General features: G+C 40.8%; 1 protein-coding gene across 2 annotated transcripts in view; it reads right to left on the bottom strand.

Annotated features, from left to right (window-relative positions):
• LOC124717066 (26S proteasome non-ATPase regulatory subunit 8) overlaps positions 1-24,728 on the bottom strand; it is an 80,215-nt gene that overhangs the window by 32,488 nt on the left and 22,999 nt on the right. For both annotated transcript variants that reach the window (XM_047243749.1, XM_047243748.1), the window contains exons 2-4: positions 23,916-23,988; positions 22,311-22,413; positions 1,486-1,678 (exon numbers count right to left, since the gene is read on the bottom strand). In XM_047243749.1, coding sequence (XP_047099705.1) covers positions 1,486-1,678; positions 22,311-22,413; positions 23,916-23,988 — 369 coding nt within the window. The remainder of the gene's footprint in view (positions 1-1,485; positions 1,679-22,310; positions 22,414-23,915; positions 23,989-24,728) is intronic.

Below are 24,728 nucleotides of genomic sequence, written 5' to 3' on the forward strand. Positions count from 1 at the left end.
CTGCAAAAAACTACGAAAGAAACAGTCTTTCATCTTCAAACTGGATTTTTATTACTTCTTAATATTAAGTTAGCGTGATAAGTACAGTCTTCTACTCTTCCCCTAGATCTACAGTTTTGAGGTTCTGAACAATTGAATGACCAGAAATTTCCCTATGTTTCCTAGCAAGGTGCATTATTGTCACCTTCTGTAACAGATTACCACCTTAGAACACCTTGAAGGTAATTCTTTTTTCATCCCAAAATTCCAAGAATGCTCATCTACACACTATTATATGTTCACAATTTGCCTTTCACTTGTAGCAGGTGAAGGTTAGGTCACTCTTTGACTCCCCTCAATTTTTTCTCCACTTAGGTTGTGAAACAACACAGTGATCGACTCTGCTTTCTGAAGCACAGAGGACTTGGTTGAACTGCCTAATACATGCCATATGCAGTATCGAACACTTAAATGCCTTTGTGTTAGGTTTAGATTTGGGAGAAACTGGTGGAAAACTAGCAGAATATCTGAAAATGAATTTCAGTAATTCATAAAATAAAGAAAAGGCAACCACACTCACCTATAGCTGACTGATGTGTGGTGTATAGAAACACCTAACAGAAAACAATTGACACCAACTTTTGAGCTCTTGCTCTTACTCTAGCAAGAACACACACATTCACACATGCAACCTCACTGACACCGAAACACAATCACTCGCAGCTGTGGTGAAACTGACTAATAGTCAATAGTTTGAAAGTATTACCGTATTAGTATGTGTAGTCTGTGCTGTAACATGATCGGCATAAATGTGTTGGTTGTGGAAATTTGTTATTCCATCAAACAAAACTGAAGAGACGAGCAATGGATGGCAGCCTGTTCAACAAACCATGGCAGAAGTCCTCCCATGTGTGATCGGCACGCATAAGGCCTGGAGTACTATATGGCACACATGCCACTTCTGAAGTATTCTGCACGGTGAACCTGGAGATGTACATATACCAGGGCCATTTATCTGAAGCTGATACCTGGCTATTCTTTCACAGCCTGTAAAATGTGCTCTTTCTGGTCAAGCGTTCAAATGACAGGTGATCTTCAGTCAATAGTTTGTGATGCTATGATGCTACGGACACAGTCTCAGCAATGCAATGATACACAACACCAGAGACTGGATGATCTGGCTGCCTTTGATCTGGAAACACCATCTGATATAGCTGTGCAGCTTCGTGTAAGTTATTTGCATGGCTACACATAAAAATCATGTCTGCCTACTCACAAGCGTAATAACCTACCAAGTTTGAATGGAGCATATTTTGTTAACCTACTACACACACACACACACACACACACACACACACACACACAGAGGGAGGGAGGGAGGGAGGGAGGACTAAAAAGCCTGATAGCACAGTCTACTTTTAAATATCTGCCTGTCACTCAACACTTTCTTTATGTGGTGAGTAGCAATCTACCCTATTTTTTGTTGTTAATTTATATATAGTAAACCTTGTTATAGGAGCCTTCCATCAGGTACTGCTCAAGAGAAAGTGGATGGCGGATGTAGACATTGGTCTGGATCTGATCAGCAGGCAACAGCTCCAACTCTGTGTGAAACTCTGCCACCCTGTTCTGAGATAGTAGGGACAGCAGATTCAGTCCCAAAAGTTGGTACTTGTATGCAGATTCTGGAAGCTGGTCCCTAGTGACAGAAGAGTCAAGATAAAAAAAGTTGTAGAAAACTTCTCTCTGTTCTCCAGCTACAAACATGCAATCTCAGAACATCATCCTCATTACTACGAATTTAGGACTCTTATCTATGTCTTATATGCCACTCACATGAACATTGCACACCTAAAATACAGATAGAACAAAATAAATATAGTGATGAACTGAACATATCAATTCCTCAGAAAAATTTGCTGCACCAACAAAGGATAACCAAAATTTAACAACAAACATTGCACCGTCAACTGAAAAACAAGGAACAAACTGTCTCATGGAGCATTAATGTTTTATCTTTAATGACAATAATACTATGAAGTAGAGTCTTTAGGAAACTACAATTTCAGATTCCTGAATTGATGACAAGTAGGCCCAAGAAACCTAAGTAACAATACATATCTTACTTAATGTCCATATGTCACTGTTTTGACATATAAAAAATTATGTTAGTAATGATTAGCTGCAATTTTAGATTAATATAAAAATGCTGAGTGAAAGTTGCTACAAACGCTACAGATTATGCCTTGCCTTGCAGTTTCTCTTATACCATCCTACATAAATACACAAAATGAAACAAAATTTTATCAGAATCTTAGCTCAGGATTGTTTTTACTGAATAATTACCTTTCATTTTTCTCTTCACATTGCCATGATGTGTATAATAAGCCATAATGAGATAAAAGTATAGTATGTGAATTACTGACCACATGGTCCAAGGATTATTTTACAAATACTGATCCAGCCTAGATCAGAATGAAGATAATTTCACACCAAGGTGCCAACTTTGGCCAGTTTTAACCACAAACTTTTGCCTCCAGGACATTGATTAACTTCAATGTTAAACAACTACTCACTTTTTCTTGTTTCCTCCTTTTTTCTTCCCAAAACAACTTCATTCTTTGTCTGTGTTCCTGTGGTCTTTGCTCTGTCCATATTTTGCCTGTTTCCTTCCTTTATTTACTTGGAATTTCATGTTCACAATTTTGTTTCTGAGTTTGTCTCCCTCATTTATCATTTCAGTACTGATCCCTGCTTGTTTTAACCCATCTTCTATTTCTTGAAGATAATAAGTTTTTTTGAGTGAACTGTTAACTACATCAAAAATCCTCTTTGTGAAACTACTGTTGTTCATTCTATGTACGTGTCCATAGAATGTTCGCCATCGTTTTCTGATCATGCCTGTGAGCCTGTGTGTGTTCATATAATTCTTTGGTTGATCTCTTCATTCGCATACCATCTCTGTCTACAGCTCCAAAAATATTTTTGAGGATTTTTACATTCTATTTTTTCTGTCTCTTTAATGCCTGATGCTCCAATTGTGGTTGTTTCCGAGGTGTAGAGTGCTACTGCTAGTAAAACTGTGCTGCAGTGTGAGTTTAGCCTGTCTTGAAACATTTCTTTTATTGCAGTGCATCTATGTCAATCTGTATTCTTTCTGAAGTTTTTCTGTTCTTTGTATGTTGGATGCCTTGTCTGATCCTCCTATTTGTATATATTCCCCACATATTTGAATTTTTCCACTCTGTTCCCTTTCCATATTTTGTGTACATGGCTTGGTGGTGGATGCTCTTTCTTTCCATGTATTGTGTGTTCTCATATGATATCTGTACACCAGTTTTCACAGATGCTTCATGCAAGTATTCCAGTGCTTCTTGTCTATTGCTGCTGAGTATTGTCAGGTCACCGGCAAATGCCATGCATTTTATGATCGTCTTGTTTGCACACATTCTTCCTGAGTTCCTTTGACTATTTCTTCCCTTTATTTGATCATTTTGTCCAAGAAAATATTGAATAAAAGCGACGAGAGCCCATATCCTTGCCTGACCCCTATATGTATCTCGAATGGGTCAGATGTCTCTCATAAATTTTATTTTGGGTATGGTGACAGTAACTGTCTGTTGTATGAGTGTCTTAGTTATTCTGTCTATTCCAAATTATTCTAATGTGTCAAAGAGAATCTGCCTGTACGGTATTCACCTATCTTTGTATCAGCTTGTGGTTCTAGTCTGTTGAGTAATGCCTTGGAGAGAATTTTGTAGCTGATAAGTAACAATGAGATATCTCTGTAGTTATTAGGGTCTGTCTTGTCACACTTTTCTGTATCAACACATTTACATTCCTGTGGCACTTTCTCTGTGTTCCATACTTCTGTAAGAATTCCATGGATTTTCTTTGTGATGGTTTAGTCTTTGAGTTTCCAGATCTCAGAGATAATGCAGTCTGCTGCTGGGGTTCCATTGCTTTTTTAGTAGTTTTATTCTCTCTTCTACCTCTGTTATTAAATACTCTTTTTTAGTAGTTTTATTCTCTCTTCTACCTCTGTTATTAAATACTGCTTTTAATCTGGGTTTGGTACAGTTTTCATGAAGAGTAATTTTTCTTCAGGCTTCTCACAACTGAGGAGTTTATCAAAATACCTGTTAACAATTTGGTGGTTTTCTTTAGTATTTGTATCCCCAGACCCGTATGTTCTCTTGAAGCTAATATTTGAAGGCTGACAACCCTTTGTAATTTCCCAGAAAACACTGCAGGTATTTCCCATGTTATATTTCTTTCATTTCATTTGCTCCATTTTTGTTGCACGTGCTTCTCACTCTTCTAGTATCTTTCAATGATTGTTTCCCGACTTTGTGGGAATCTTGCCATGTCTCTTTTGTTCCGTTGCTGCCAAAGTTCTTCCAGGCCTGTATACCATGTTCAATGACCTGATCACAACCTATATTCCACTACCTACATTTTCATTTCCTGGCCCTAACATATTGCATTCTGAATTGTTTTTGCAAGGTCTGTCCATTTTTCTATTGAAATCTGATTAATTCTTCAATAATTTTGTCTATGTTTATCTTCAAGTATTCTGGATCCAGTTTTTTTTCTGTTTCTTGGGATTTACCCAATTTTTACTTTTAGCAAGTGAGGGTCGGAGTCTGAGAATCCTCTGCATGTTCTCACATTCAGAATTTCAATTTTACTTTTGCTTGTGATGGCTATGTGATCTATTTGAAATTCTCCCCATATGTATTTGGGTGTTTTCCATGTTGTGAGTTTTCGTTTTGGCTTTTAAATTGCAGTGACAATTTTTAAGCTAAAATTTTGACAGATAAGAAATGTTTCACATTCTTGTTGGTGCCTGTGTATAGGCCTATGATTTACTTGTACTATTTCTCCTTGCCTAGTTGTGCATTCATATCTTCTAACACAATTTTAACATGCCTTTTTGGTATTTTGTTTGTTAGCTCTTCCATTTCTTCCCAAAAGTCTGACTTCTTATTGTTTCTTTCTGTTTTGTTTGATTGTCAGTGCATGTGCATTAATGATTGTGCATCTTTTGTTTCCTGATTTGAAGGTTATTGTAGAGATTCATTCTGTTACTGAATTGAAATCCAGGATTTTGTCTGACTGATTTGTTAACCGTAAATCGTGAGCCGAACATTGCTGGCTGGTGTTCCTCTTCTGGCAGTAGGGTTTTTCTTCACATATTCTGTAGTTTTCTGTGCTGAAGTGGTTGTAGTCTGTTAAAAGCGTCTGTGGATGGTGAAGATCCTGATATGAAATTTTTCCAGAACATCCATAAGGTGTCCGAGTTCACCTATGCTGACCAGCATATTTGTGTTGAGCATGCCAATATAGTGTTTGCGAAGAGGTTTCGGGAAGATCCAATTCTTCTCCTTCTCATGAAGTTTGTGGTTCCCCAGAATCCAATAACCAGAGAAATCTAGTATATTTACTGGGGCCTGGGGTTGTGGATATTTTTCGTGTTGTTCCATTATTACTTCATGTTGAAGGTGGTTGTGGTGATCTCTTTGAGATCACAAATATTAAAGACTTAATTTTTGAGGTCAACATATTTGTAGCAGTTGCACGAACTGACCACCAACTGCTGCATGTCAGATCAGACACTAATGGATTTAGGCCTAAGTATTTGATCCAAACCGGGTATTTCACTTCCCCAATACCACCCACGTCTGGGAGGCTTTCCCCTCTCCTCCACCTGGGGAGGCATCTGATGTGGGATCTAACAACCCCATACGGGCAGCTACTGAATAATTAATATGATTACAATGTCATTAGCTACAAACCTCATTGCTGAATTAATGGAACACAGAACAATATCAATATGCACTATGACAAAAGACCTTTGAGACATCCAAATACATTCACACAATGGATTTAGTTTTGTAACATTTCATGTTTTTAGAAAATGAAATGATCCAGTTGCCAATAAAGTTGATATTTTATTCTCAGAAGCAGTTCTGTTTGATATATATATATCACTCAAGTACACTAACATAGCACTGACACACAATAAATGTATGAAGTCAGATAACATGAATAGTAAGTTCGAGAACAAATTGGCTGTAGGTTCCTAAACATGATGGAACTTCCTGGCAGATTAAATCTGTGTGCCGGACCAAGACTAACTCTGGACCTTTGCCTTTCGCAGGCAAGTGCTCTACCATCTGAGCTACCCAAGCACGGCTCTTGCCCCGTCCTCACAACTTTACTTCTGCCAGTACTTCGTCTCCTACCTTCCAAACTTTATGGAAGCTCTCCTGCAGAGTGAAAATCTCATTCTGGAAACATCCCCCGGCTGTGGCTTAGCCATGTCTCTGCAATATCCTTTCTTTCAGGAGTGCTAGTTCTGCAAGGTTCGCAGGAGAGCTCCTGTAAAGTTTGGAAGGTAGGAGATGAGGTACTGGCAGAAGTAAAGCTGTGAGGACGGGGTGCGAGTCGTGCTTGGGTAGCTCAGATGGTAGAGCACTTGCCCGCGAAAGGCAAAGGTCCCAAGTTCGAGTCTCAGTCCGGCACACAGTTTTAATTTGCCAGGAAGTTTCATATCAGCGTACAGTGCACTGAAGAGAGAAGATCTCATCCTGATGGTTAGTGTTTGGAATAATATTGACTGAAACGTATGTGTAAGTTGAGAAGTGGCTACTGTAAAGAATGGTATAGTTGTAAAAAGTATTGGCTATTAATGTGTTTTAAATAGTTCCACATTAGAGACTCGGGCAGAACTATGGCTAAATGTATGTATTAAGCTACAAGAAGATTCAAATCACTTGCATTATTGTACAACGTGTGCCATTAACAATGTGCATGTTGTTGTGGTGGTAGACGACTGGTTTGATGCAGCCCTCCACATTAGTATATGCTGTGCAAGCCTCTTCATCCCTGCACAACTACTGCAACCTACATTCCGTTTGGAATTGCTTACCATACTGGTGCCTCGATCTCCCTATTTGTCTTTCACCTTCCCCACCAGACTTCCTGCCCATTACCAAATTAACCGGTCCCTGATGCTTCAGGATCTGTCCTATCAACTGATCCCTTGATTTAGTCTGAAAACACAATGGAAATATCACTTATGTAGGAGATCTCCCTGAACTACTTCATTAGTTAGCCAATTTATCCATGTAATCTTCAGCATTCTTCTGTGGCACCACCTTTTAAAGACTTGTATTCTCTTATTACTGTATTGTTTGTTTATCCATATTTCACTTCTGTACAAGGCTAGGCACCAGACAAATGCCTTCAGAAAAGACTTCTGAACACTTAAAATTCAATCTTTTTGTTTTACTTTTGTTGATGTTCATGTAATAACCTGCTGCAAAGACACTACCCATTCTATTCAATTGCTCTTCGAAGTCCCTGAACACTAATTTCCAATCGTGAGCACAGCTCGCATGGCAGGCAAGCTACAAGCCTTCAGCTCTATAACTCTGCTCATCTTCCTCCATTTGTATTGTTTTCGTTGTGTTCACGGCCTCTATTTGGTCTTCGCATGCTGTGAACTGGCCTCTGCAGTAAATGTTTAAGTTCTTACCAATACTGAGATAGAGAAGGCTTTGAATGTATCATGTGAAGATTCTGGTTCCTAGGGGGACTTTTTGGAAGTGAATACAGTGAAGTCGCTTCTGAATCTGACTCAGGCATGAAAACATTACCGGGGGCGGGGGATTGCACCTCCAACAGTGCACCATATACTTCCTAACAATCAAATAATCAATTTCAAATGTAGTGCCATCTATAAAGCCACCATGCAAGAGAAGACATTCTGCTGTTGCAAAATCTTCAGATGTGGACTTAGGATGAACCACATTAGATGAGCATCATCACTGCCTGAATTCAGAGCAGAAAATGGATGTGAGACAGAAATTGATGATAGTAGCAGTCCTTTTGCTATTTGTCAAATTTTTTCTTGAATCAATGATAAAGCACATCAAGACAGGAACCAAAAAGACAGGAAAAAAAAAAAGGAAAATGAGAAAATCAAGCAACCTGAAACTGGGGTGAAACTGCACAAAGTGTATTTGGTCTTTGCTGTTATAATCCATATTTGCCCTGTAAAGAAAAACAGACTGTGTGATTACTGGTCTACAAATAAATCTGTTTCCACAAATCTTCAAGGTCAGTCAGTAACAGCTAGAAATAGGTACTTTTGCTATTCTGTCTTACCTGCACAGAAATGACATTGCCTGATAATTCCAAGAAACGAATCTGATTATAATCCCATGCATAAATATCAAATTTCCTGCATATTTTTCACTCGAGGCAAACCTTACCATTAAAGCAGGGAAGAGTTATTTTCTGTGTCTATACTGACGAATATGGTATTGAACTCTTTACCTTATGTGATTCAAAGGCAGGATCTGTTTCATACACAGAAGTTTATTTGGGTAACAGGCAGGAATACAAGCCAGTGACTGCCCTTTTTCAGAGACTTCTCTTTGGCTACCTTAACAATAGACATACTATTTATACCAATAGATATTACATTTCACCAGCTGTTTTTGATTTTGTGAGAGAATAAGACAAAGGCTGTGGGAATTTGCATGCCTAATTGTAAAGGACTTCCTAAACAAAGTATAGTCAACAATAAGCTAATGAAAGGTAACTGTATACTTATGAGGCAGAAACATTTGCTGTATCTGAGGTGGAGAGACGAGATGTTTCATGATCGTCAAGTCTTCACAAGATGACAAAACAGCAGTAGAAGTTAACAGCAAAACAATGACGACGAAGAAAAATCTGATGCCATTCTAGAACACAGTCTCAAGACAGGTGTAGACCAGAATAATAAACTCATCTCAGATTAAAATATAATCAGCAAACCTAAAATTGTTTGTTCATTGCCTGTAATATACTGCACCAGGAAAAACACAGCCGCACTGTGCATACTATTCTTGAACACACGATGAGTTGGTCGACATTCATAAGCAGCTGGAAATCATCGTAACTACTGTCAAATGATTGGCAGCTGCTGCAAATCATTGTGTTGGAAGAGTCGTGTACCTTTGATAATGGTACTCTTCTTTGGACCCTATCTCCTCTGGAGAAAATACAGGATCTCTCATTACTCACCCACTTTACTGTGAGTGGCATTTCAATTTTAGATCCAGGCATCCTTTACAGGCTGGACGGGTACCTGGGAGGACGCAGGGTGTTGCAGCGAATCCCCTAATCAACATTTTTCAGGTGTTGTCTTTCATTGAAATTCAAACTGAGCCAGTGGGACTTGTTTTGGGGAAACCTGTTTTGCCCAGTGTCAAGAGGAGGAAAACACAAAAGGGTAAGGTTCTACTAATTGTCGGCAGTTCAAAAGTAGAGCAAATGATGGTAACACTTAGGGAAATGGCAGTGAGGCACAGAAAAGGACACCAGCTGCACTCAGTGTGCCTGGGGACCCTCGAACATGTTGTAGAGGCTATTGTGGCACCCACTGAGCAAACAGGTGCAAGCAACTGCGGATTGTGGCACACACTGGAACAAACGATGCCTGTTGTCTGGGCTCTGAGATCATACTTCGTTCACTCCATCACTCCAGTGACTGGCAGAGATGGTTGAGAAGACCAGCCTTGTGCACATAGGTTCAACAAAGCTCCCATTTTGCAGCATTACCCCCAGAACTGAGCATGTCCATTTGGTTCTGAGTCAAGTGAAAGGGTTGAACCAGAGACTTTGAAGGTTCTGTGACAAGCAAAGCTGTGATTCCTGCACTTGCACAATATGGTTGACAAGTGTAGGTTCCCCTAAATGGGTCAGGTGTGCACTACATATCAAAGGCTGCTACTCAGGTAGTTTCCTGTGCATTGGTTGCACACTATGGTTTTATAGGTTAGGCAACACTCCATGCAATCCAGATAACAATACTATAAGAAACCTCGAAGGATCAGTATAAGATTGGGAGCAATGGCTCCAACAGGTTACTATTAAAATCCTACGGGTTATCTGCTGAAGCATTCACAACAAAGTACCAGAGTTTGAAGTACTCCTGAAAAGCAAGGAAGCTTACGTAACACTAGGTACAGAAAGCTGGCTGAAACCTGAAATTTATAGCCCTAGATTTTTGGGGAAAATCTGAATGTATATTGAAAGGTTAGGCAAATGGGAAAGCAGAGGTTGTGTATCAGTGACCATGATGTGGTTGTGGCAACTAAACCGAGCAGAAAGATATATATGTTCAATAAACTATTTAAAAATTAGTAGTGTCATATCTCAATGAGGAACTTTAAACTAACATCAAATCCCATTATAACTCCACTACCAGAGGAAGTACAAAAGTTTGCTTTGTGGCTAGATGTCAATGACAGATGAGTTGGAGAAATATTTACATCAAAACTGTAAAATGGAAGAAAATGTGGCTTCTTACTGGAAAATGAGCTAGCATAGTTTTCAGACTTATCAGAAATTCACCACAAAAATGCTATGTATACAAGCATCTAGCTCTGCTTCTCAAAGAAATTTTAGTTCTGCCAGTTTTATTCTCAATGCAAGATTGCCACTTTTACACCCGGAGATTGCTGATGCTCGTTTTTAATGCATAGTAACTCTATACGGGACAAATGAGTGAAAACATATGCTGAAGCTACTTTGGAACATTAAGTTTCATTTTCCATTCTTTTTAGCAGTGGAAATGTTTTCGTTTATTACACACTTTTTGCATACGTCTCAGTTCTGTACAGTGTTTTCAAATTAGTTTTGAATTTTTGAAATGAAATAGTACTCCGTTTATTTCTAAATTATTACTGAGCAGCAGGGCCAAAACCAGCACCTTTATTTCAGCCTCAACTCATGTGTTAAATTTAATAATTAGGAAAATATATCACTTTATTTACAAGAGTCTTCATCACAATTGTTATAAGTATTTTTGCTGTTTCACGGTTTCGACTGTAGTGAGTTATCATCAGAGCTAAAAATGCAGTTTGTTACGGGAGTATCTAAGTCGTCACCAAACATACGTGGTGATCACTTAAAATACAGGGTGAATGTTAATAAAACTGGCAAACTGCTGGTACAGATTCCCGACTGGAAATGGAGGAAAAAAAGATCCTGTGAACATGTGTCCAGAAATGCATCGTTGCCTGGTAGATGGTGCTGATGAATGAAAGTTACTCTGACCACACGCCATGTGTCCCATATGTGTTGCAGGATGTGTGATTGACGCAGCATACTGTAAGCAGCAGAATGGTCTGGTATTCATGTTGGCAACAAACTGAGACGGTGTTTGTGTACGGCCAAGCATAGGGAAATGGTCGAGAGGCAGCAAGGCAGCACAGCTATACGAAACAAGTAACCTCACAGATACCAACCACATCACATAACATTTCAAGCCCTTTTTGTGAGTCTGTGTGATCATGGGTCTCTGTCCAGAGAGACAAACGTGTAGGTAGGTGGCAGACTGGGCATCCACCAGATTTGGAGGAACCGGATATGCGGGATATTGAGACAAACCCCAGTGCAAGCTCCAGGTAAGTGGTCCACCAATATGGGCTTGAAATGTTCTGTGAGGGTACTTTTTTTGGTATAGCTGTCCTACCTCTCTACTGTTTCAATCTGCTCAGCTGTACACAAACACCATCTCGGCTTGTTGTCGACATGAATACAGGACAATCCTGCTGTTACAGTACCCTGCATCAATCACAAAGCCTGCAATGTGCAAGAAACACACAGCACATGGCCAGAGGAATTTTCATTCTGTCAGTGCCATTACCGTGGCAACGATGTATTTCCAGAAGTATGTTCATAGTAGCTTTTTTGCTCCATTTCCAGTCAGGAATCGGAGCCTGCAATTTGTCAGTTTTATTAATACTAACTCTGCACATCAAAAAAATGAGAGCAAGACATCTGTGAGTAAAAAACCTTTCAGTGGGGGCAGGTGACAGTGCACCGGCAAGTCATTCCACTGCTAATAATAATGTCCGGCGCGTCGCAAGCCGCGTGCGCCCCATCAGTAGTGCAGTATGTCCGCCTAGTGCTGGCCACACTACGACACAGCAAGCCCAGTGCAGTGGGCTGGGGCAGCCCAGAGCCACGGGCCAGCGGGTAGCTGTGTCGAATGCAGTAGGCTGGGCTGGAGAATCCCCCGGGCTCTGAGTGCTCCACAGTGGGCCGCTCTGCACTCCTCTGGTTTACATAGTATAGACGTAGATGTAGATTTCGTACCGCCACGTCAAGAGAAGGCAAATGAAATTGCGGAATAAATTATTTTTGCATCCTTTTGTAATGGTAGCAGTGAACACTTTCATCTTATACTGTGAAACAAGAAATAATCAGGAAAAGTGCTGCCATTTGGGAAATTTTCTTATTCAATTAGAAGAGGAATTTGCAAAGAAAGAGGGTGAACAACATGCTGCTAGGAAGACATTTTGCAGACAGACTTACTTCCACAGAAAAGGCCCATCCCACAAGAGTGCGCAAAGTTTGTACAGGAAAAGAAACTTTCCAGTGGAGAGTCTTCAAGAAAGAAATTTATTGGTGCCTTGATTGTGAAGTTCAACTATGCATGGAAGTGTGTTTCAAATTGTACCATACAATGGTAAATTATTCTTAAATGTACCAATAAGAACCACCACAGATTTTTTTCACCAAGTAAGTACTGAAATTTAACTAAATTTTATTTACTGTGCCTTACTTTGTAACTACACATGCTCATAAATTAACGATAATGCTGATACAAGGTGAAACAATGCTCTGGTAGGAGGTTTGCGGGTTTAAATCACCTCTGAGTATGATCATGCGGTTCATTTGACCTGCAGTCATCACATGGTGGCAATGGCAGCAGTCCAATTACGCAGAGGTGTGTTGGTGCATGTCAGAGTACGGTGCAGCGAGTAAGTGTGCAGACGTTTTCAGACATGCTAATGGTGACTGTGTGCTGAAAATGGCCCAAAGAACACAGATTGATGATGTTATGAGGGGTCGAATACTAGGACAACTAGAGGCTGGTCAAACATAGCAAGTCAATGCATGGGCCCTCCGTGTGCCACAAAGTGTGATCTCAAGATTATGGTAATGATTCCAGCAGATAGGAAACGTGTCCAGGCGCTACAGTACGGGACGCCCGCAGTGTACAACACCACAAGAAGACCTATATCTCACCGTCAGTGCCCGCAGACGGCGACGGAGTACTGCAGGTAGCCTTGCTAGAGACCTTACCCCAGCCACTGGGACAGTTTTCTCCAGACACACAGTCTAGACTGAACAGACATGGTTTATTCGTCCGAAGAACTGCAAGGTGCATTCCACTGACCCCTGGTCACAGGATAGACCGTAAAGACTGGTGTCAAGAACACAGTACATGGTCATTCGAACAGTGGTCCCTGGTTATGTTCACGGCCAAGTCCAGGTATAGCCTGAACAGTGATTCCTGCTGGGTTTTCATCTGACGTGAACCAGGAACCAGATACCAATCCCTTAATGTCCTTGAAAGGGAACTGTATGGAGGTCGTGGTTTGATGGTGTGGGGTGGGATTATGATTGGTGCACGTTCACCCCTGTATGTCTTTGACAGAGGAACTGTAACAGGTCAGATGTATCGCGACATTATTTTGCACCAGTATGTCCGCCTTTCCAGGGGTGCAGTGGGTCCCACCTTCATCCCGATGGATAACAACACACAGCCCCACCAAGCTGCCATCACAGAAAAGTATCTTGAAACAGACGATATCAGGTGAATGGAGTGGCCTGCCTGTTCTCTAGACATAAACCCCATCGAGCATGTCTGGGATGCTTTCAGTCAACGTATCGCTGAAACCCCTACAACATTTCAGGAGCTCCGACAGGCACTGGTGCGAGAATGGAAGGCTATACCCCAGCAGCTGCTCGAATACCTGATCCGGAGTATGCCAACCTGTTGTGCAGCCTGTATACATGTGCATGGTGATCATATTCCATATTGATGTCTGGGTACATGTGCAGGAAACAGTGGTGTTTTACAGCATGTTTCAGGACAGTTTTTTCAACTTATCACCAATACTGTGGACTTACAGATCTGTCGTGTGTTCCCTATGTGCCTATGCTATTAGCACCAGTTTTGTGTACTGTCACGTTGTGTGGCACCACATTCTGCAAGTATCCTTAATTTATGAGCATGAGTGTAGATTAAAAAAGAACCTTTCTACCTCGAAAAACTACCTGTATTTGTACATAGGATTACAAGTATGAAATGGTAGGTACTCAAATAAATGCCAAAAATTCTCAGGATTCCATGACATGAATGCTGCAAAGGGCCCAGGACTGTAGACGTCTAGGTCTCTGACAGAGTTACAATGCCATCAGAAAACTTGTAAGTTTTTATTTCCTTCTCCCTGAACTTAAATTGCCTCTCCAAATTTCTTTCCACTCCTTGACTCCTCGCTCAATGTACAGATTGCACCAAGGGCTCCAACTCTGGCTCTCCCTTCATTACTACTACCTACTGATGTCGTAACTGCCGCCTGCTTCACATCTCCCATGTAGCAAGCTACGTAAATTTAAGTATTAACTGTGTTTTTCTTACTTGCCACTTCTTTTTCCGTATGTTTTTGCTTTTAGGAAGCTTTAATTTTCGAGTAATAGTGTTCCATATTTTTCATGTTTGTTTTGAATACAAGAAGTGTCTAGTAACCACAGTTTAGTCAGCTATCAGCCGCCTTTAGTGAATTAGCAGTCTAGTTAAAAGTTGATTACTTAACACTCTACAGTAAATTGTTGATTTCTTAGGATGGATAGGATGTGTGACTGCTGTGTACGGACGTAGGAGGAGCAGGCCACTGTTCAAACACCTGAATGTGCTGATGGCCGCGGTCAGCCGTCTTCCAAGCTGCTGCCTCGGAGTGTAGCAGCAGTGGGGAGTCTGGTGTGTCGCATGGTACACCCCAAGTGTTCTCTGTTTCACCCACGGTCCCTGCTGTCGAGACATCTTCGCAGGTACCAGGCGTGGCTGAGCCGCCCTCTCGCCAAGGGGAGTGGTGGGTTCAATGGCGTTCGCGTTGCACAAGGTGGAGGGTCAATGTGGAGGCTGGCCGTGTGGCATCACCCGCTCTGCTTGTGAGTGGACATGTGGCCACTCCTTCAGCAAGGGCCGAGCAGGCACACAGGGGGGAGGGGTTTATTAGTGATTGGGAGCTCCAATTCCCTTAGGGAAGTAGTGGAAAGGTCGCAGAAGAAGGCCAGTGTTCACTCTGTCTGCTGGCCGGGGGAGGGGGGGAGGGGGGGGGGTGTCTCATGTGAGATGTGGAGAAGGCCCTGCAGGCAGCGACAGAGAGCACTGGATGCACCAGACTGCAAATTGTTGCTCATGTCGGCACCAATGACTCCTGCCATCTGGGTTCAGATGCAGGCGATTGGCGGAGTTGGTGAAGGCGGAAAGCCTAGCTCGCAGGGTGGAATCTGAGCTAACTATTTGTAATGTCATTCCCAGAACCTATCGCGGTACTCTGGTTTGGAGCCGAGTGGAAGGCTTAAACCAGAGGCTCAGATGATTCTGTGGAGATCACTACCTCCACTATCGGGTGGAGAAATGTAGGGTCCCCTGAGTAGGTCAGGCGTGCACTAGACGCAGGAAGCAACTACAAGGGTAACGGAGTACGTGTGGAGTGCACATATGGGTTTTTTTAGGTTAGAGAATTCCCTCCCTAGGCCCGAAAAGACGCCTCCTGAGACGTGACAAGGTAGCAGTAGGCAAAACGCAACAGGGAATGACAATATTAATGTGGTAATAGTAAACTAGAAAGGTCCAGAACTGCTTTAATTAATAAACGGTCACAATGCCCACATAGTACTAGGGACGGAAAGTTGGCTGAAACCAGATGTAAACAGTAATGAAATTTTAAACTCAGATTGGAATATATACTGCAGAGACAGGCTGGACAGTGAAAGGGGGCGGGGTGGGTGGGGGAGGGGGGGGGGGGGTGGGGGGGGCAAGTTTATAGCAATAAAAAGTGCAATAGTATCGAAGGAAATTGACGGAGATCTGAAATGTGAAATAATTTGGGTGAAGGTCACGGTTAAAGCAGGCTCAAACATAGTAATTGGATGTCTCTATAGGCCCCCTGGCTCAGCAGCTGTTGTGGCAGAGCACCTGAAGGATAATTTGGAAAATATTTCGAGTAGATTTCCCGACCATGTTATAGTTCTAGGTGGAGATTTTAATTTGACAGATACAGACTGGGAGGCAAACTTTTACAACGGGTGGCAGGGACAAAGAACCCAGTGAAATTTTTTTAAGTTAATTATCTGCAAACTGCCTTGAGCAATTAAACAGAGAACCGACTCGTGGTGATAACATATTAGATCTTCTGGTGACAAACTGACCCGAACTATTTGAAACAGTTAGTGTAGAACAGGGAATCAGCAATCATGATGCGGTTACTGCATCGGTAATTTCAGCCGTAAATAGAAATATTAAAAAAGGTAGGAAGATTTTTCTGTTTAGCAAAAGTGACAAAAAGCAGATTTCAGAGTACTTGACGGCTCAACACAAAAGTTTTATCTCGGGTACAGATAGTGTTGAGCATCAGTGAACAAAGTTCAAAACCATCGTACAATATGCATTAGATGAGTATGTGCCAAGCAAAGATCATAAGAGATGGAAAAGAGCCACCACTGTACAACAACCAAGTTAGAAAGCTGCTACAGAAGCAAAGGGAACTTCACAGCAAACATAAACATAGCCAAAGCCCTGCAGACAAACAAAAATTACACGAAGCGAAATGTAGAGTGAGGAAGGCTATGCGAGATGCGTTCAATGAATTAGAAAGTAAAGTTCTATGTACTGACTTGGCAGAAAATCCAACGAAATTTTGGATTTATGTCAAAGCGGTAGGGGGATCAAAACAATGTCCAGACACACTGTGACCAAAATTGTACTGAAACAGAGGATGACATAGTAAAGGCCGAAATACCAAATGTCTTTTCCAAAGCTGTTTCACAGAGGAAGACTGCACTGTAGTTCCTTCTCTAGACTGTCGCACAGGTGACAAAATGGAAGATACTGCAATATATGACAGTGGGATAGAAAAACAATTAAAATCACTCAAAAGAGGAAAGGCGTCTGGACCTGATTGGATACCAGTTCGATGTTACACAGAGCACACGAAGGAACTTTCCCCCCTTCTTGTAGTAGTACCGTATGTGTCTAGAAGCGCGTAGCGTTCCAAAAGATTGGAAAAGGGCACAGGTCATCCCCATTTTCAAGAAGGGACGTCGAACAGATGTGCATAACTATAGACATATCTCTCTAACGTCGATCAGTTGTAGAATTTTGGAACACGTATTATGTTCGAGTATAATGACTTTTCTGGAGACTAGAAATCTACTCTGTAGGAATCAGCATGGGTTTCGAAAAAGACGATCGTGCGAAACCCAGCTCGCACTATTCGTCCACGAGCCTCAGAGAGCCATAGACACGGGTTCCCAGGTAGATGCCGTGTTTCTTGACTTCCGCAAGGTGTTTGATACAGTTTCCCACAGTCGTTTAACGAACAAAGTAAGAGCATATGGACTACCAGACCAATTGTGTGATTGGGTTGAAGAGTTCCTAGATAATGTAACATCGCATGTCAATCTCAATGGAGAGAAGTCTTCCGAAGTAAGAGTGATTTCAGGTGTGCTGTAGGGGAGTGTCGTAGGACCGTTGCTACAATATATATAAATGACCTTGTGGATAACATCGGAAGTTCACTGAGGCTATTTGCGGATGATGCTGTAGTATATCGAGAGGTTGTAACAATGGAGAATTGTACAGAAATGCAGGAGGATCTGCAACTAATTGATGCACGGTGCAGGGAATGGCAAATTGAATCTCAATGTAGACAAGTGTAATGTGCTGCGAATACATAGAAAGATCCTTTATCATTTAGCTACAATATAGCAGGTCAGCAACTGGAAGCAGTTAATTCCATAAATTATCTGGGAGTAGGCATTAGGAGTGATTTAAAATGGAATGACCATATAAAATTAATCAACAGTAAAGCAGGTGCCAGACAGATTCATTGGAAGAATCCTAAGGAAATGCAGTCCGAAAACAAAGGAAGTAGGTTACAGTACGCTTGTTCACCCACTGCTTGAATACTGCTCAACAGTGTGGGATCCGTACCAGATAGGGTTGACAGAAAAGAGAGAGAGAGAGAGAGAGAGAGAGAGAGAGAGAGAGAGAGAGAGAGAGAGAGATCCAACGGAGAGCAGCGCGCTTCATTACAGAATCATTCAGCAATTGCGAAAACATTACGGAGATGATACATAAACTCCAGTGGAAGACTCTGCAAGACACTCAGTAGCTCGGTACGGGCTTTTGTTAAAGTTTCGAGAACATACCTTCACCGAGGAGTCAAGCAGTACATTGCTCCCTCCTATGTATATCTCGTGGAAAGACCATGAGGATAAAACCAGAAGGATCAGAGCCCACATGCAGGCATACCGACAATCTTTCTTTCCACGAACAATACGAGGCTGGAATAGAAGGGAGAACCGACAGAGGTACTCAAGCTGCCCTCACACACCGTCAGTTGGCTTGCGGAGTATGGATGTAGATGTACTTTTTATGTCGTTCGACTTATTACTGCATTTTGTTCAAGTTGTAGTTAATATTTTGTTCCCTGTATTTTATGATTCCAACCTTCAGAATTTTAAAAAGTATTCCAGTCAACAATGCCAAAATAGTCTTTTTTCGTAAATTCACAAATGCTGTAAAGGTAGGTTTGCTTTTTTCAATGTTATGTCCTGAGGGAAGGAACAGGGTCAGTATTTGCTTGCGTGTTTCTAAATTTCTTGTTGTTGTTGTGGTCTTCAGTCCTGAGACTGGTTTGATGCAGATCTCCATGCTACTCTATCCTGTGCAAGCTTCTTCATCTCCCAGTACCTACTGCAACCTACATCCTTCTGAATCTGCTTAGTGTATTCATCTCTTGGTCTCCCTCTATGATTTTTACCCTCCACGCTGCCCTCCAATGCTAAATTTGTGATCCCTTGATGCCACAAAACATGTCCTCCCAACCGATCCCTTCTTCTAGTCAAGTTGTGCCACAAACTTCTCTTCTCCCCAATCCTATTCAATACCTCCTCATTAGTTACGTGATCTACCCACCTTATCTTCAGCATTCTTCTGTAGCACCACATTTCGAAAGCTTCTATTCTCTTCTTGTCCAAACTGGTTATCGTCCATGTTTCACTTCCATACATGGCTACACTCTATACAAATACTTTGAGAAACGACTTCCTGACACTTAAATCTATACTCGATGTTAACAAATTTCTCTTCTTCAGAAACGCTTTCCTTGCCATTGCCAGTCTACATTTCATATCCTCTCTACTTCGACCATCATCAGTTATTTTACTCCCTAAATAGCAAAACTCCTTTACTACTTTAAGTGTCTCATTTCCTAATCTAATTCCCTCAGCATCACCCGATTTAATTTGAGTACATTCCATTAACCTCGTTTTGCTTTTGTTGATGTTCATCTTATATCCTCCTTTCAAGACACTGTCCATTCCGTTCAACTGCTCTTCCAAGTCCTTTGCTGTCTCTGATAGAATTACAATGTCATCGGCAAACCTCAAAATTTTTACTTCTTCTCCATGAATTTTAATACCTATTCCAAATTTTTCTTTTGTTTCCTTTACTGCTTGCTCAATATACAGATTGAATAACATCGGGGAGAGGCTACAACCCTGTCTCACTCCCTTCCCAACCACTGCTTCCCTTTCATGCCCCTCGACTCTTGTAACTGCCATCTGGTTTCTGTACAAATTGTAAATAGCCTTCCGCTCCCTGTATTTTACCCCTACCACCTTCAGGATTTGAAAGAGAGTATTCCAGTTAACATTGTCAAAAGCTTTCTCTAAGTCTACAAATGCTAGAAACGTAGGTTTGCCTTTTCTTAATCTTTCTTCTAAGATAAGTCGTAAGGTTAGTATTGCCTCACGTGTTCCAACATTTCTACGGAATCCAAACTGATCTTCCCCGAGGTCCGCTTCTACCAGTTTTTCCATTCGTCTGTAAAGAATTCGTGTTAGTATTTTGCAACTGTGACTTATTAAACTGATAGTTCGGTAATTTTCACATCTGTCAACACCTGCTTTCTTTGGGATTGGAATAATTATATTCTTCTTGAAGTCTGAGGGTAGTTCGCCTGTCTCGCACATCTTGCTCACCAGATGGTAGAGTTTTGTCATGACTGGCTCTCCGAAGGCCGTCAGTAGTTCCAATGGAATGTTGTCTACTCCTGGGGCCTTGTTTCAACTCAGGTCTTTCAGTGCTCTGTCAAACTCTTCACGTAGTATCATATCTCCCATTTCGTCTTCATCTACATCCTCTTCCATTTCCATAATATTGTCTTCAAGAACATCGCCCTTGTATAAACCCTCTATATAGTCCTTCCACCTTTCTGCCTTCCCTTCTCTGCTTAGAGCTGGGTTGCCATCTGAGCTCTTGATATTCATACATGTGGTTCTCGTATCTCCAAAGGTCTCTTTAATTTTCCTGTAGGCAGTATCTATCTTACCCCTAGCGAGACAGGCCTCTACATCCTTACATTTGTCCTCTAGCCATCCCTGCTTAGCCATTTTGCACTTCCTGTCAATCTCATTTTTGAGACGTTTGTATTCCTTTTTGCCTGCTTCATTTACTGCATTTTTATATTTTCTCCTTTCATCAATTAAATTCAATATTTCTTCTATTACCTAAGGATTTCTATTAGCCCTCGTCTTTTTACCTACTTGATCCTCTGCTGCCTTCACTACTTTATCCCTCAGAGCTACCCATTCTTCTTCTGCTGTATTTGTTTCCCCCATTCCTGTCAATTGTTCCCTTATGCTCTCCCTGAAACTCTGTACAACCTCTGGTTTAGTCAGTTTATCCAGGTCCCATCTCCTTAAATTCTCACCTTTTTGCAGTTTCTTCAGTTTCAATCTGCAGTTCATAACCAATAGATTGTGGTCAGAATCCACATCTGCCCCTGGAAATGTCTTACAATTTAAAACCTGGTTCCTAAATCTCTGTCTTACCATTATATAATATATCTGATACATTTTAGTATCTCCAGGGTTCTTCCATGTATACAACCTTCTTTCATGAGTCTTAAACTAAGTGTTAGCTATGATTAAGTTATGCTCTGCGCAAAATTCTACCAGGCGGCTTCCTCTTTCATTTCTTAGCCCCAATCCATATTCACCTACTATGTTTCCTTCTCTCCCTTTTCCTACTGACGAATTCCAGTCACCCATGACTATTAAATTTTCGTCTCCCTTCACTACCTGAATAATTTCTTTTATCTCGTCATACATTTTATCAATTTCTTCATCATCTGCAGAGCTAGTTGGCATATAAACTTGTACTACTGTAGTAGGCATGGGCTTTGTGTCTATCTTGGCCACAATAATGCGTTCACTATGCTGTTTGTAGTAGCTAACCCGCATTCCTATTTTCCTATTCATTATTAAACCTACTCCTGCATTACCCCTATTTGATTTTGTATTTATAACCCTGTAATCACCTGACCGAAAGTCTTGTTCCTCCTGCCACCGAACTTCACTAATTCCCACTATATCTAACTTTAACCTATCCATTTCCCTTTTTAGATTTTCTAATCTACCTGCCCGATTAAGGGATCTGACAATCCACGCTCCGATCCGTAGAACGCCAGTTTTCTTTCTCCTGTTAACGACGACCTCTTGAGTAGTCCCCGCCCGGAGATCCGAATGGGGGACTATTTTACCTCCGGAATATTTTACCCAAGAGGATGCCATCATCATTTAATCATACAGTAAAGCTGCATGTCCTCGGGAAAAATTACGGCTGTAGTTTCCCCTTGCTTTCAGCCGTTCGCAGTACCAGCACAGCAAGGCCATTTTGGTTAATGTTACAAGGCCAGATCAGTCAATTATCCAGACTGTTGCCCCTGCAACAACTGAAAAGGCTGCTGCCCCTCTTCAGGAACCACATGTTTGTCTGGCCTCTCAACAGATACCCCTCCGTTGTGGTTGCACCTACGGTACGGCCATCTGTATCGCTGAGGCACGCAAGCCTCCCCACCAACGGCAAGGTCCATGGTTCATGTGGGCGAAAATGATGAAGAAGGACACAGAACACCAAGTCCCCTGCCGGGAATCGAACCCGGGCCCCCTGCGTGGTATGCGATAACGCTACCGCTACGCTACGGAGGCGTTCTTTAGAATGTTAAATAACCTTCCTTGAGATCTGTTTCTAGCAATAAACATACATGTGACTAAAATATATATGCATGTAAACACACACACACACACACACACACACACACAGTCATCAAATCAGACAGAAATACTGCATGCCATCATTCTGACCAAGCAACACGACAGCGAAACACAAGTCAACTTACCTGTAATCCAAATAGTAACATTTCAGTTGTGCCATATATCTCTCAAATGAGGGTATATCTTTCATAGCAATGCTCCACTGAGCACCGATCTCCAGAATGTCTCCTGGAAGATTAAAAAAATTACAGCAATATGGAAATTTAAAAAATGAAGTGAATGAACACAAAATCTCTGACAACTGAGCAATTACTCCATCTGTAACACTAACAGAGTCAAACATTCCATTTTAAGGACTTTTTCATCTACATGCTCCGTGGAAATTATTTTAAGGACAGTTGATTTAAAATTGTTTAAATGTAATACATACTTAGTAAGCACTGGGATGCAACAGAGTGAAGTATCTAACATTGTTAAAAAGTCAGATATAGAACTTTCTGCAAACAATGACTTTCCAAAGGAAGTATACTAGTGGTGACTGCTTCTGCAAGGAACTTTTATTCGAAGACATGGAGGAGTTGCACTTCTGAATGGAAGCGAAACAAAAACTTAGACACTGAGATAGATTTGAATGTGTGTGCCACATTGTGATACAGCTAATAACAATGTAAGCCATTACACGGAGATAACATGTTGCTACCAAGTTCTTTAGAGAGAGTCATACACGCATTACTGCTGCAAAAGTTCTACATACATGCATTATTGCTGCAAAAGTCCTCCACACGCATTATTACTGTGAACTGATGCCACAGGATTTCACCTTCCACAACATCAGCATCGCTTGAGTTTAAGACCAGTGTCTGAATAAAATATTTTTCAACTGTAAACCCCAGTGACTTTTTGATCAGGTTATCTGGAAAGGTTTTATTCCTACACAACTACTGTTTGCCTGAAGCCAAATACTTCTTGACCTGATACAATAGCACTTTACAGAATGTTCCTGTTTACTTACTGCATGACAGATTAATTAATTTGAAAGAAAGTACAGGAAAAAAAATTCTTTAATACAAGCTTTTCTTTTCCATAAAATCCACGAAGCAGTCAAGTTAAAGTAAGGTTAATGTGCACTTGCTTTCAGTTTAATGTGATATTACATTAGGGGCATTAATGATCATTTCAATTGTAAAGGATCATTGTGCATAGCCAATTATAGCGTATGTTATCATGATTAATTAGTTTCATACTAAGATTGGTTCAACTGGATTACCAACCATTTTATTTGAAATGCAAATTGGAGGAAAACTGTAAAAGGAAGATTAGTATTTAATATTTTGTTCAATTAGATGAGAAATTGAGCACAAGTTCAGAAATAGTACTGTCTGAAAGCAAACTGGTCATGTTTTTGAAGAATCTGGAATTCACTGTAACTCATTTAGACAAACTATGGAAACATAAATCTGGATGGCTGGCTAGAGATTCAAAACCTGCTTCTCTTTAATGTTAAGTCCATCATCACAAATCCTGCAACACCTTACTCAGTGGGAAAAACTGAACCGAGAACTGTGTGAACATTACAATATACACTAAATGGCTCACATCGCCAAAATTAGCATTATCAGATAATCCAAAAGAGTCTACTGAGCTACAGTTGTGACGTCCATTTAGCTTCATGTGTTTGTAGATAATATTCATTTTAGAAACAAGATTATGTATAGAAATCAAATACTCACTTGCAAGTAAGAGCTCTTGCTGTGAAGCAGTCGAGTTGGAAGTTGGCAAGAACATTAAATGTGTAAGGCCAACCTGAAAGGAAGATACATAATAAGAATTATACGGCTATTCTTAAGCTAAACAGTATGTGTACAACAGATAGTATTTCACTCAATATCAGTTTCTTCCCACGTGGTCCGAATATTAATCAGTCCCATTAAACACAAGCATTATATGAAACAACATTCATTGTGATGTTCTTTCTTAAACATGAAACACAACTTCCGATTTTAATATAGGTATTAATTTTTGTTATGTATGTTAAACATATAAACAGAAGGATAAATCATCACTTTGCCATAGTAAGTCCCCATCAATATGATGGTAACTGCAATGTTAACAGCAGTAGCAGGATCATCTCACACCTGCCCTCTCCCCCGAAACAAGAGGAAGAAGGTACACAACATGCAACTGGATTTTAGGAATGTTCTGTGGTCGTCAGTGTAACACTAATGAAACATAGTAAGATTGAACGAGGCGACTTCTTAAAGTACACTGTTGTTTGTGATGTGTGCTGAATACATTGCTTCCAGTTCAAATATAAATTAAGAAATTCTGAAGCAGTAAATAATATGAAACAACCCATCAGCTTTGATGAGTGACACTACCAAAGAATTAACTACTTGTTAACACTACACAACCACTATGGTGACACTGACGTCATATAGTGATCTGTGTATTTCAACTTTCAAAGTATTGAGACCTCCTCGAGAGTGCAGCGATCTTGGGCAGGGACATTCTTACATTAGTACCACGACAAATTCAATTGTTAC

This window comes from Schistocerca piceifrons, chromosome 9, assembly GCF_021461385.2.
Source record: "Schistocerca piceifrons isolate TAMUIC-IGC-003096 chromosome 9, iqSchPice1.1, whole genome shotgun sequence".
NCBI lineage: Eukaryota > Metazoa > Arthropoda > Insecta > Orthoptera > Acrididae > Schistocerca > Schistocerca piceifrons.